We start from the raw sequence: 13,803 nt of genomic DNA, 5'->3' as shown, positions 1-13,803 counted from the left end.
CCGAAGAGCAGGACTGTGGTCCAACCCACTGCGCCACCGCGCCCCCCTTCTCATAATATATTTAATAAAAAAAAAATTTTTTAAAAATTGGTGTGGGTATCGGGATCTGTCTATCTTGCATCTTATGCACCTACTTGAACAATGAACCTCAGTGCAGCAAGTGGTGGGGAACAAACTAGGTTTGCTTGAGACTTTCATGTCTGCTGCTATGTCTCCTTCTCTCAGCGTAATCCATAAATTATACTTTCGCTGAGATGTACGTCACTTTGGACAAAAGCGTCTGCTAAATGAATAAATGTAAATGTAAGAACACACACACACACATTTTCTGAACCGCTTGTCCCATAGGGGGTCGCGGGGAACCGGAGCCTAACCCGGCAACACAGGGCGTAAGGCCGGAGGGGGAAGGGGACACACCCAGGACGGGTAAATGTAAGAACAGTGACAGTATATTCCATTCCACCTCAGCTGTGCAAAAGTGACTTGTTTACATTCTGACTTTTGAAAAGTTAACACAGCAGGAGGTTAATGACACTGTGAATTTTACTTCCCAAAGGCACATTTACTGGAAGTGCTGTGTCCCTGCATACAGTATGTCACCCTTTAACAGCAGTGCCAAACCTCCCTTTGCAACTATTTTTGCTTTGTAAAGAAAAGCTTTATTTGTCACATGTAGCGTATTGCTTAAGAAACACGGTAAGTATATTTGCAGGTGGCTTTTTTAAGTTTCTAAGCAGAAGTAGTTTTCACTTTCTATTTCATGTAACTGACCAGACTGAGCAAGAAGCCAGATCAGCAAATTGCTCTGCAGTGTTGGAGAGTATAACATTGTAGTAATATGTAAGACAGTGTAGATAAGTGTGCATTTTTACATTTTATCTCTTCTTTCTTAATGTAGTACAGTATAAAATAGGTAATGTTGGTGTATTCATCATAAAATCTACATTTTTATGCGCTTTCCAGTATGCTTTTCTCGTGTGTTTTATTGGGCCGCTACACCATTGAATAAAACATTCAGTTCCAGAGCATTAGATGAGAAATAATAGAGGTCAAAATCATTACATCAAAAATTACAAAATATTTTGCTGCACTTAACCGCACTTATTAATCATTCTCCTCTTCAAAAACAAAGAGTTTATGTACCCCTAGTGGATGCTGAACTTGTTGGAAATTCGGGATAGGCATTTACTGAAAAGAGAGGAAAAGTGTTTACTGGAAATAGTTTGCTTAAAGTGAAAAGCTGTCATCAGTGGAAACAAACAATTTCACTCAAATTGCCTTCTTGTCTTATTTTTGCTGAACCTTACCAGCTGGCCAAAAGCACACATGAGGACGCTTATCTGTTCACTTAAGATTGTTTGCAGCCCCAGCCACTGGTTAGTTAGTGGCAGCCCCAAGCCTCGAAAAAATGATGAGGGCTGACATCAGAAAGGGCATCGTTCATAAAATCTCTGCTCCAACCACACGTCCAAACGACATGGCACTTGCAGGTAAATCAGTCAAACCAGAAGCCCCCTGGAAAAATGTGCTCTAAAACTGTTGTAGTAGTAGCACTAGAAGAAGTAGTATACTGGGTTCCTTCCCATGGTTCAAATATGTGTTGCGGGAGGGTCGGCAACTCGAAGCTGGCATTTGTGCGAGCAGGTGTGTGTGTGTGTGTGTGTGTGTGTGTGTGTGTGTGTGTGTGTGTGTGTGAGAGAGTGAGTCAGTGAGGGTGTCTGATTGCCCTGCAATGGACTGGGATCCCATTCAGATTGTGCCCTGTCTTCTACCCTATGCTTCTTGGGCACGGCCCAGCATTGTATGCTTGGTTTCTGATAATGGATGGATTCATGGAAGAAGTCATCCTGGATGAATCCCTCTTTTGTATGATGTTTGCTTTGTACTAAATTTGTCATGCAATGCATTTGAAAAGGTACAGCTTTTGAGTATTTTCCTACAGCTACAAAATAATGAACTATTGTTATTGCATAATTTTATAATGACATGAACAGTCTTTGATTTAGTCAAATGTGGCTGTCACTATGGAATGTGACCATGAGTGATAGACCTCACTTAGATAGGCTACTTGCCCTGGCAGGAAATTTGCATTTCCTCCTTTCCAAAGCCACAGCGCAAGAACAGGCTGTTTGTTTGAACGAACTGTTGCGTCGTACATCTTGCTTCAGTTTTTTCACAGATGTTCTGTATGTTGGAGCAATACCCTACACTTCATTTTACATGTGAAGGAAATGAACTATTATTTCCAATATGTGTTATTTGAGAAAGAAAATAAAACTCCCACTGATGTAATCAACATGGTTTCTGATCATGTGGTTTTATCGGCCTTTACTAATAGCATGTGACCTCAGAGCTTTGAAAAGGTCAGAAATAAGTACTGGCCTATGAAGTCATAAATGTGGTTTGTGCATAAGTGCAAAAAAATTATTTTTATTTTCGTCTTTGTGTCAGTTGTTTGTAAGTCATATTGACGTAACAAAACAGGCCTAAATCAAATCTTGCAGTATCCAGTTTATGCAAAGGCTATAATTAGGTGCAAGTAATAAGAAACTCTTCAAAACCAGCCACTTCATTTATTCTAATAATTTCGTCTTTACTGTAATGTAGGAAGCCGTTTTTCCTGAAGTGGAAAATTAAGTTATTTTAGAACTTTTTTTTTTTTTGTGTGCAATATTGCATTCGGTTGAAATTTATTTCAAACGACTTTTATTTCCATAACCAATCACAATTAATACCTGTATCAGAAATTCCTGCAGTCTCACTTCAGACATCTTGTGGGATGTTCTGAGTCATGTTTGTTGGTACCAATACACACACTCAGTGTTGCAAATGAGTACACCTCTCACACACAAATATGCTGTCCCCATGTCATCTCCGTGAATAGGAGCTACCCAGCAGCTGTGACTACCTACAGGTTTTACAATTCTTAGTCAGAGGCGCTGCTCTACAAACCAATGCCGACAAGTTCTTGTTTTAAGTAGAAGCAAGGTTGTCCGAAGAAAAAGTTTTGCTTATCGGTAGAAGCAATTAGGTGATTCTAAATCCAAAAAACAAAGGGGAATTAACAAAAAAAAACTGAACAAACTATTTTAATGAAAAAATTAAAATAGTGTACATTAAAAACAGTGTAAGTGTAGCGGTGATCAGGCAACCAGAGTACAGCTACCACCTACTGGTTTTAATCAGGAAAAGAGATCATAACTCATGATTTCTTGTGAAATATGTGTTCCACCAATCTTTTTTAAGAATTCCGGAGAGTTGCAAGCTGTGGTTTTGTGTTGATGGTAGCTGAGCCAGGTGGGGTAACATCACTCCTGTAACGGAATGCTGCACAACATCTGCTTGACAAAAGCTTATGGTCACCTTCAACCCACATGCAGAAGAAAAAATAAAACAGGAAGACACCTTGATGTTTAATTGAGGAAGTGTGGCATCTTTTATTTTGATGGAAATGAAATAATTAATGGGTGTCATTTTGAGAGTATGCAATCATTTTTCTCATTAAACTGCCTTCTGTGGGACTGGTAAGATGAGGTGACTCAGTTCTTCTTAAATTCTCAGAAACACTGCTGAGAATCAGGGAAGAGGTTTTATATTTACACAGTCACCATCACCTTCAGCTTTCTTGAAATTAAACACGGTTTTATTGAAGACGTAGTTATCACGAAAGGTGTGATTTGGGGGCAGGACGTTTGCTGATTTTATGTCCTGGTACAACAGAACACATGCTAGACACCCTGAGTTGTAAGTTTAAATGTACCTCTGCCTGGATTATTGCCCAGAAATAACCATAAAAACAGCGCTAATGATGGTATTATGCAACCATAGGGTAGTCCTTACTAGCAAGGGGTAGAGGTTAATACTTTGGAGATGCTGTGCTCTCTGTAATAATGAGAATATACAGCTATCTCTTCCCTATCTCTCTGTTTAAGTCACAAAATTGTTCCCTAAAATGAACATTCCCCTTTGCCCATCTCTGATTAATCAAAGAACTGTTTATGTGGCTTTGCTCAAGGATGAAATAGAGAAGTTGGAACCTGGAGAAGTTGGGTAAAGCGATCCTTCACTAGTGATCGTACAGCCAGGGCCACTTAGCCTCAGTGAAGCTTTGGTAAAGAACAGGAAGGGCTTACTTTCCTGGAAGACACTTTCAAGCTCAAGTTTCACTGCCGTGACTTTAATATCCTTACTGTAACATTTGAACGTGTTCAAAGAGCAGCGGTTGTGCGAGTTATACATTCACAGTATGAATGTTGTATGACATTATTCATGTGTATTTCATCATAAAGATTTACTCGATTCATTGAGCAAAATATTAAACCGTGCCACTCACTTTACTTCCCATACGACGCACTCTGCTGAAAATGTTACGGTAAGCTGGAATTGGTGTGTAGCACTTTCACGTGATAAGTTTTTACGTTTAAAAAATGGTAATAAATATCCAAGAGATACAGCTGTTACTACAGAGAGAAAGGTGGCACTGCTCACTCTTTAAACTGCCAGCTGTGTACAGCGAATTGTGAAACTCGTGTAATTCTTAACTTCCCAAAATAAAGATTTTTTTGACATTTTTCGCTTACATGGAACTAGTTACTTGGTTACGTCATGACCCGTTCATTGTGACTACAGTCATCAGTGATAACACAACTCTTCAAAAAATCTAAGTCACTTTACAGTATTACTACAAAAAATTCCATCAGATCGGTAAATATTGTCAGTCTGTTAAAGCAATCGTTTCACTGAAATGCGAATGTAGGAAGAGTATTCAACCGGCTAAGCAACAATGTACAGAGTGAAAAGATATGAATGATTACATCTAGACATACTTCTCAGTCCCGCCCACTTTACACACACCCTCACATCTGAACAGCTCACTCCATTTCTTGTAAATGACTTTGAGAACAATAAAGCTATTGCTGTAACCTAAGCTCCACCTCTGGTGCGTCTGCCTTTCATTTTGCTCATTTGTAGTCATTTTTGCCTATGAATTCATCGGTCAGTCAGTAATACTCTGGTAGTTTTAATAATGTTAATATTCACAAGCAGAGATTATGAATAAGGTTCACATTCATTTAGCACAATATAAATTATAGATCTTTGATAAAAGATCTTATTTTCATTGGTTGCTGTTTCATTTTTCAAAATTTACACAGTACAATACAATATTATTTCTGTGTACTATTAAACCTCAGACAGTAACAGCTAATCTGACAAAACAATGGCCATTAGCTGTTTATCTGAAACAGCAAACTCTTTGCAGCTGTTCGGTACCAGCTTTCCTGATCCTGAAACAGTTACAGTTTACTACAGAAACTACAGTATCTCCTAAATTCCCAAGAGTATTAAAACTTTAAACTCTCAAGTTACACTTTTTCTTTCTTTCTTTCTTTCTCAGTATGTCAGTTCTAGATTTCCCAGTGAAAAAAGTAGAGCAATTTGTTATTAATTTTTCAGCACAAAAATTTATTTTGTGTGGGATTCCAGATACCATTGTCATCTGCATAGCAGACATATGCTATTCAGAGCATATATGCTCATACAGTACATAGTGTAAACATTCATAAGCATAATAAGTGTTCAAGTATATTTCATAATATCTCAATTTGCTACAAGAATATAAAATTACTAAAAAAAAAAAAAAAAAAACAGAACAGAACAGCAAATCAAAACTCAAGTGTCTTCCACCTGTGATGGCAGTGGTGCTTTTGTAATGCATTTAGACTTGTCCTTATAGCCGATAAGGAAAGGAGTTCAAAAAGTCTTTCAAAACAGCATTTACTGGGATGTTGTCTATTTTCTCCCCACCACATGTTTCGATAATCCTTTTCCGGCAAAGCTCTTGCAATGGCTGTAATCTGACTTTCCTGTAAGGCCTGATGAGACACTTCTTAGGTGAAGCTATGTAATGTTCCAACAGTGTGAAGATGGAGTCAAAGGACTTCTCACTTCCAGCCAAGCTGAAGCGGGAGCCCTCGAAATTGATCCGAACACTGGTGGGTCCCGATGGCGCCCTGTAGCTGAGCGTGAACAACACGTCTTTTTGTCGACTGTCTCGGATGAGGAAGGTTCCCAGAGGCTCCTGTTTCAGTCTGCTGTGAGCTTCTTCAACTGTTATGGGGCCCCAGTAAAAACCGCTTCTCTCCAGCATGGAGGTCGTCTTGGTGATAATTTTGAAGTCGTCGTTTTTGAAGAGTCGGAAGCGTGTCTGGCTCTCAGGGCAGGGGGCGCCGTGCTGGTGCTGCCTGTTCTGGAGGGGGTGGAAATCAACTGCAGGAAGTTCGATGCTTGTTCTGTTCTGTGTTGCTGCTGAATTGTCTTCCAGGTTATTGCGTGCAACCATCCTACAGTGTAGAACGGCCTGTGTGATCTTCCATAGTGTCTGTCATTCAGTGATGCAGACAAAGTGTTCAAATCTGAAAAAAGGGCAAGGACAACCAATTAAATTAACGACCCGGGCCAATTACAGGCAGGCTGCATTACACCTCCACATCCTCTATGATATGCATCAGTGCAGTTTCCTTATAACTACTATACTAACGGACAAACCGCTAGTTGACCTGTCAGTCGAATCATTTTTTTAAGAAAGCTTCCAGACAAGTGTTCATGTAAGATGTGTAACTCTGACAGTGGCTGAATCTGAGCATCATATTCTTATATTATTAAGAATATACATTAATGTATTACTGTGAAGCATAACTTGGCTATTAATTCTGTTATGACAATTATTACATCTCCATCCAGAATGAAATAAAATGCTACGTGCTTCATCATGTACAATGTCCTTCTGTTGACGTAATGCACTTTTTTGTATTGTTTTCTGAGGTGTACTTTGCTTTGGAGAAGAGCGTCTGCGAATTGAATAAATGTAAACGGACTTATTCTGTAAACTGATACACAAGCTGCTGACTTGGAAGAGATGGAAAGGCTTCCTCTGCGATGCGGTCAAAGCTGAGCAAGCTACCAGTTTCAGTGTAATCACTGTACACAAACAAAGTTAGAAATGTAACGCTAAAATAAAGTTACATGATGATTAAATCAGCGAAAGCAACATAAAATTTATAAATCCCTCACTACGTACGTGTGTCACGCTGCCCAAGACAGAAAGAAAAAATATCCTCTTTCAAGCTATAAAATTATAAATTAATGTAAATACGCCATGTGCTGTATATTTGCAGAGATATATAGCTTTCCGGCTGTTGCAAAAATCAAGAAACATTTTTCTCAATGGAACTCGACGGAGTTTTACGCGGCAAAGTAGATTCAAGCGTGTCACGTTTGATCCGACACGCGGGGGGACGCGTCCTCCTGTCCCGTCCCGTCCCGTCCCGTCCGCGTCCTTTAACGCGTCTCTAGCCGCGCTATGCAAATGCGGAGAAGTGAAAGCGATGTGTTTCGGAGTGAAATCTTACCATGCGAAAAGCAAGGACTGCTTGGAGCCACAATGTCGCTTGAAAGCCGTAAATACAAAGCACGCGCCCACTTGGACCCACAAGCGTCACCATAGTACGTCCTCGGCTGAGAGCTGCTGCTCCGCTCGAACCCGATGCGCGCTCACTGGCGGTGCGGCGCAGATTTCACACATCGCAGGAGAGCGGCGAGAGGCGGGACTCGACTCGGCTCGGCTCGGCTCGACTGTGCGGGCGATCAAACAAACGGGCGGCTTTAAGTCCTCTGAGCTGTAGCCCCGCCCCCTTCTGAGGCCTTTCTTAGAAATCATCATTTCAGGAGGAATGTTTACTACGGCCGCTTCAAGGGAACTGCAATACTTTCAGAATGCGTTTCCTCGTCTTAAAAGCTTCTAAGTAACATTTTTATCATTATCATCATCATTGCAATTCGTTATTCCTGACAAGAAATTTAAAGAATAAGAAAGTGTTAGTGTTTTACTCTAAATTCAGTTTGTAACCTCATTTATGGGTACGCAGGTCTAAGTATAGAGTGCAGGGCATACAGTACATGTGTAGGAATTTACATGCAATACAAACTGGGTCAAGTTTGGCACGAGGTATCAGGAGTCAGCTGTGAAAAATGTTACAAGTTTATCGCTAAAGTAGATGAAAAGATGTTCTCCAGTTACTGTTGTACTGCAGTATCACTATGCTTCGATTCATGCAGTTTCTCTCATCGGATCATAAAGGAACTTTTCTGCTTTTCACTCATCGTCTTCTGCCAGTAGTAAGTAAGCAGGCCAAACAAAAATATGGTTAACTAGATAAAAGTGGACGACTTTTTCTTGTCTCTTTTTTTTTTTTTCTTACTCGCAGAGCTACAGTTTTACCATCAAAGTGAACGGGGCTTCCTGACACTGCTGTGCCTTCCAGCGCAGACATGTGAAACTGCGGTCCTCCCCGGGCAGATTTCGGGGAAACCGAGCCGCGCGAAGAGAAACTGTACGACGCGAAGTAGCTACACCTCTCCGTGCAGCGGGCGGGAGGCGCGCGCCCGCGCGCGCGCACCAGCAGCAGCAGCAGCAGCAGGAGCGGGAGCAGCAGCGCCCGCGCGAGCGAGAGCGCGTGTCTTCACGCGGGATGCTTGAACACGTCACGTGAGGGTCTTTCCATTTCTCCGAATTCAAGTTCCTCTCCCTTATCTCGACCGCACGCAGCCTTTTAAAGTGAGAGGAACGCGTAGCTGCAGCCGTGCTGTGCAGATCCAGATCGTGGCGCTCGGCGAAGGGTCCCGTGTGGCTCAGTGTGAAGCGTTTCCAGCACACGAGCCCTCGAGAAGGGCATCATCGATAATAAATCGGTCGGGGAAGGACGGACGGGTGTCTCGCGACGTTCACACGCGAACCGCTCACTGGTGGTGGTGAACAAATCAAATGATGAAGCCTTTCTTTTCTCCAGTGACTGAAACGTGCCTGTTTTGGAAACATTATTCTCTGATTTTTAGGGGTTTAGGGTTTTTTTTCCAACAAGCTTCATATATTATCTGCTAGATCATATGCTTTAACTCCTTTTTCTCTGAATCTACACTTATACCACCATGTTTATTTGTTTACGTCACAGTCTGTATTTCATTTTAGTTCATAACGCGGTTCCTTGTTGGAAATGTACCACCCCCCCCCTGTACAGTTTCAACTTTTCTGTTGGACTGTTGCACAATTCAAAGTATTCTCTTCTTTCAACCTTCATAATCCTTATGCAACACAATGTGATTTAGTAATCACCGATGTTATATAATCTTGTTGGATTAAACCTCAGAGGTACATACTCTTTCCACAAATGAGCACTATGGGAAACATAGCAGTCTGAGATCACCTGTTTTAGAAAGGCTCTGAAAAACACCAGACTGGGGGGAGATTATGTTGATACACAATCATGAATTATTTAATGCTATTAATATTGCAGTACATACTAAATCATCATCACTCATCAAGGTTTATCTGGGCGTAATTAAACAGATGTACTCTTTTTTAAGTACTTGCAGTAGTTACTAACTGCATCAGTAGCTGTAATTAATAACTACTGCAAGGCAGTTTTCAACTACTGTGTTGTTTCATTTGTAAAATGACCATTACATCGGTGGCAATCGGCAGCTAAACACACCATTTGTGCATTGCTTCACATTGCATGTCATTAAAATGTGCTGTGAGAAGAGTTACAGCTTCAGATTTATGACTTTATGCATTCACTTTCATATTTAGGCTGGAAGACATTGCATGAAAGACAATCCTGCAAAAAAACTAAGGAAAACAAGGTAAATCCACAGACTGATTAACTCAACTCACAAGCTGTGCAACAGCAGCAGTTTCATTTCCAGTAAACAGTGAGAAGCCAAGTTATCAGTTTCAGAGAATTATCTTCTACATCTGATGCTAAAATACACGGATCTCGATTAGCAACAAGCAGAGTGATGATTTCAGATGTTCTACATTCAGTGCATTAAGCTTGAAGTGACCAGTGAGATGAGTGACCAAAAGATTGTTACATGTTCTTCAGTCACTATTTTCAAGGGAAATGTTCTTTTATTAAATGTCTCCTGAAGCCATGAGTATGTACTGTAAATAGAGCATAATCTCTTTAGATCTCACACGTCATCCCCGATCACAAGGTCATTCCAGTGCATCACGCTAAAAAGGAAACTCAGCTCAAACCCGGTCCAAAAACCAGAGGGTTGAAATGATAGTGGTGATCAAGTTATTTCTTCACTAACGGTATCTGTAGTGTTGACATCCAGAAGCTGAACAGAAAATGCTTTATAAGAGATGTAATGGTTTTAAAAATAATAATATTTTCATGCAAGAAAGCATGAATGCGAGTGGAAACACAGCACAGAGCACAAAAACAGCAGCATGCATCACCCTTACCTTTAACATGAGTCACTGCAAAACTGCATAAAAAACCAAGCTGAAATCAACATCCTTCTCTGAAATTCCTGGCCTTTCAGGAAATTCAGTAGGAAGTGATGGATTTATCAGTGTTGTCTTCCTGCATTATTTGAATAATGACTATGAAGAAACAAAACAGTAAATTATTTTGCCCTGTTTAGCTGTGACCTTCCTTCCTTGAGCAGCAGCGCTGTGGAGATGTCCCCACAAGCTTTACAGGAAAATGAAACTGAAAGTGAGCGTGAACCCAGCCTACCAGCTCCAAGCATGCAGGCACCCGCTTGCACATAGTGAAAGTTTTTTTCCCCCTTCTCCTGCACAGAAGAATTAAGAGTGTGTCTCATCTTCCAAATGTAAAACACCTGTGCAGATACGGGCTACATAAAGATCAGTGGGGATCAGGGGACATTCGAAAATGCTGAGTGCTACAATGCCGCATCGATAAAATAGCTCCCTGAGGCCCAGACAGCGTGTAGCTCCAGCAAAATGGCTAAATTACTTTCCTTACTCAAAGTGTACAAAAACGGCCACAATTTGGCATTCGTTCATATGTGCGGTACTGCTTATCCTCTGTTTTGCAGTACTATATATTCAGTATGTGTACATTGCATCACACTCTGGAGTGCTTTCGCAATTAAATTTCGTTCTACTTGTGCAATGAGGATAGTGAATTGGGCGGCTTTGTGAACTATATGTTCGATGCACGTATTCCTATCCACAGATATTCATCTTGAGATATAGTTCCCTTTCTATTTGCACTACCCATATATTGTTTGTTTTTTTTTTCCAAAAATGAAACACAAATAAAAATTAAACACAAAAATAAACTAACATAAACGCGGTCTGCATACCTCCAGCACAGCTTGGGGAAAGATATACTGATAGATTCGTGCCAAGTTTTACTTTCACATTTGCGCTTCTCCTGCAGCGCCATTCCATGAAATCACGTGATGTGCAGTCAGCGCGCGGGCCTCGCTCGCGCTGGTGCTCCTCTGGCTCCGTTCCGCGTGACCGGCGCGTTCACTTTTGTCTCCGCCATTCCTGCGCTTTACAGCACAATCAGCGTACGCTATTTACAATAAGCCGCTCCCCTTCAGGAAAACAGCGAACGCATGGCGCGTCATTCTCTTTCTAGAGCGCATCGAGGACAAAACATTTTGTCCACAGACCTGTACACACAGTGACTGTACGCGCGCACACACGTACACGTACACGTACACGTACACAAGAACACTGCGCGTCTTTTGGCAACCAGATCAAACACACGTCACGTGTGTCGTGATTTTATTTCCTCGCACATGCCATAACTTTGCATTTCCGATCACCCGACACTAAAACTGAAATGGCAGTAAAACACGGTAAATACCAGCGCACCGGTAGTAAACCACCTTACCTTCAGGTGAATAATTACACATAACCGTAACTGAAAGCTCGGTATTCTTAGAAATTGTCCCCTATACTGAACATAATCGGATATCGTCGAGTAAAGCGTTTCTGTTCGTATATTTTCTCGGATCTCGTGCCCGCGGAGAGCTAAAAATGGAACGTTATACGTGACATATTTAATTTCATGCCAGGTAAAAGCAAGTACTCAACCGTACTGGCCAGTAAGCCATATCTTTGGAAAATGCGGAACATAAAACATCAACATTCAGATTCACCGCGGGGAACGCCATATTCTGGACACTACCTTGCCGTACCGTGCTGTACCATGCTGTACCATGCTGCGGTGTAAAAACCCATAGATGGCGCTCCCCCGTGTGGCTGCCAGGGGTATCACAGTTCTCAGACAATTGGCTGTAAGACGAGATGCTGTAGAGGCGAACAAAGGAAATCCAGCTGCTTCATGAAAAATATCTTTAATCTTATTGCCCCGCTTTGGGAGAACATCTTACCATACCATTGTAATTGACAAATAATGTTACAATAAGAAAAAGGCCTAACTGCAAGACATATTGTCTAACTATAATTGTTATTGCAAGATGTTTAATGTCTGTAAATTTATCATTTAACGTTGTGTATTTAATATTCAAGTCTGTTCAGTATATACATGAGGCAGTTTTCAATATAATTAAAATTAAATTGGGCAGCTGGTACCATAGTGGTTAGAACTCCTGGCTTTGGACCTCTGGCTGTAGTACCCTTGAGCAAGGTACCTACCCTAAATTGCTCCACTAAAATAACCTAGCTACACAAATAGGTAAACAATTGTAGGTAGACTAACATTGTAAGCTGCTTTGGAGAAAAGCATCAGCTAAATGAATAAATCTAAAAGTATTAGTTAGATGGTTATTTGCTTAGCATAGCACTGTGGTCTGTAATTGCTTACAAAATGAGACATCTGAACATACCCATGAAAGTGGCATGTGTTCCTTCCTGTATTATAACTTTTTGAGGTCTTTAAGTCTAAGATCTACCTGGACTATAACTACTTTACATTTACATATATTCACTTAGCAGACACTTTTCTTCAAAGCAACTTCCAATGAACTCTAGCGTTATCAGCCCACACACCTTATTCACTGCAGTGATTTACACTGCTAGATACATTACTTACACTGGGTCACTCATCCAGACATCAGTGGAACACACTCTCTCTCTCTGTCACTCACACACTATTGGGGAACCTGAACAGCATGTCTTTGGAGTATGGGAGGAAACCAGAGCACCCGGAGGAAATCTACACAGACATGAGGAGAACATGCAAATTCCACACTGGCTGAGCAGGGATCAAACTCACATCTTCTCGTACCTCCCAGACACTGTGAGACAGCAGCACTACTTGCTGTGCCACCGTGCCACCCATAGTTAATTGGTAAGTGCCATTGGTACAAGCTACTTACTAAGAAAATTCCCACACATGTCCATAGAAAGTGGAAAAATTATAGACTTCTCTGTTTTGTAATGTAGTGCCCCCCCCCCACCCAGAAAAATGAAAACTAACATTTGACGAATGATTATTTCATACAATACAAATGGACAGTTATCACGTTATGCAATACCACTTTCAAAATCAGTATGATACCTTAATGATCACTCTTTGCCCACAGACATGAAAAATTCCCGCTGGCATACATTCCAGTCTGAAGGATTATTCAACATCGCTGAAAAAAGAGTAGCTCTGTTGCACTAATTTAAAAACATCATGCTGCCAACAAAGGGCATGACTGGGGATGCATTCAGGCTGTGAGACAAACTTGCCAGGCTGGTTTTTTTGCTCCTATCCACAAAGTACAACTCCAGTTCAAAAGGCAATTTTTTTACTGGAGTAGAGCCACCTTTAGCTGCAGGAATTTTCTTTGGGGAAAGTGTCCACAAGCCTAGAACACTGGTTACAAGTAGGGTGTGCCCACTCCTCTGGATAAATCAGACCCCCACTCATGCAAGTTCCTCGTACAGCACTAGATACATCCTGCATAAAGGATCTGTTCTTACTTCACAACTGCCTCTGCCCAACTACTTGTCCAGGCCAT

General features: G+C 41.2%; 1 protein-coding gene across 4 annotated transcripts; it reads right to left on the bottom strand.

The window, feature by feature from the left end:
• Nucleotides 1-5,083: 5,083 nt before the first annotated feature.
• LOC108926265 (suppressor of cytokine signaling 1-like) lies at nt 5,084-12,062 on the bottom strand. Of its 4 annotated transcripts, none has more exons than XM_018738873.1 (2): nt 12,021-12,062; nt 5,084-6,413 (listed from the first exon to the last, which is right to left on the bottom strand). In XM_018738873.1, the coding sequence occupies exon 2, from the start codon at nt 6,338-6,340 to the stop codon at nt 5,729-5,731; it is 612 nt and encodes a 203-aa protein (XP_018594389.1). In that variant the 5' UTR covers nt 6,341-6,413; nt 12,021-12,062; the 3' UTR covers nt 5,084-5,728. The 4 variants fall into 4 exon arrangements, with proteins under 4 accessions (XP_018594389.1, XP_018594397.1, XP_018594379.1 ...); XM_018738881.2 differs by lacking the exon at nt 12,021-12,062 and adding an exon at nt 11,182-11,518; XM_018738863.2 differs by lacking the exon at nt 12,021-12,062 and adding an exon at nt 10,310-10,646.
• Between the last annotated feature and the right edge of the window lie 1,741 nt (nt 12,063-13,803).

The sequence above is a fragment of the Scleropages formosus genome, chromosome 20, assembly GCF_900964775.1.
Source record: "Scleropages formosus chromosome 20, fSclFor1.1, whole genome shotgun sequence".
Taxonomy (NCBI): domain Eukaryota; kingdom Metazoa; phylum Chordata; class Actinopteri; order Osteoglossiformes; family Osteoglossidae; genus Scleropages; species Scleropages formosus.
The sequence above is the reverse complement of the archived record's forward strand: the minus strand, read 5'-3'. Positions and strand labels throughout refer to the sequence as shown.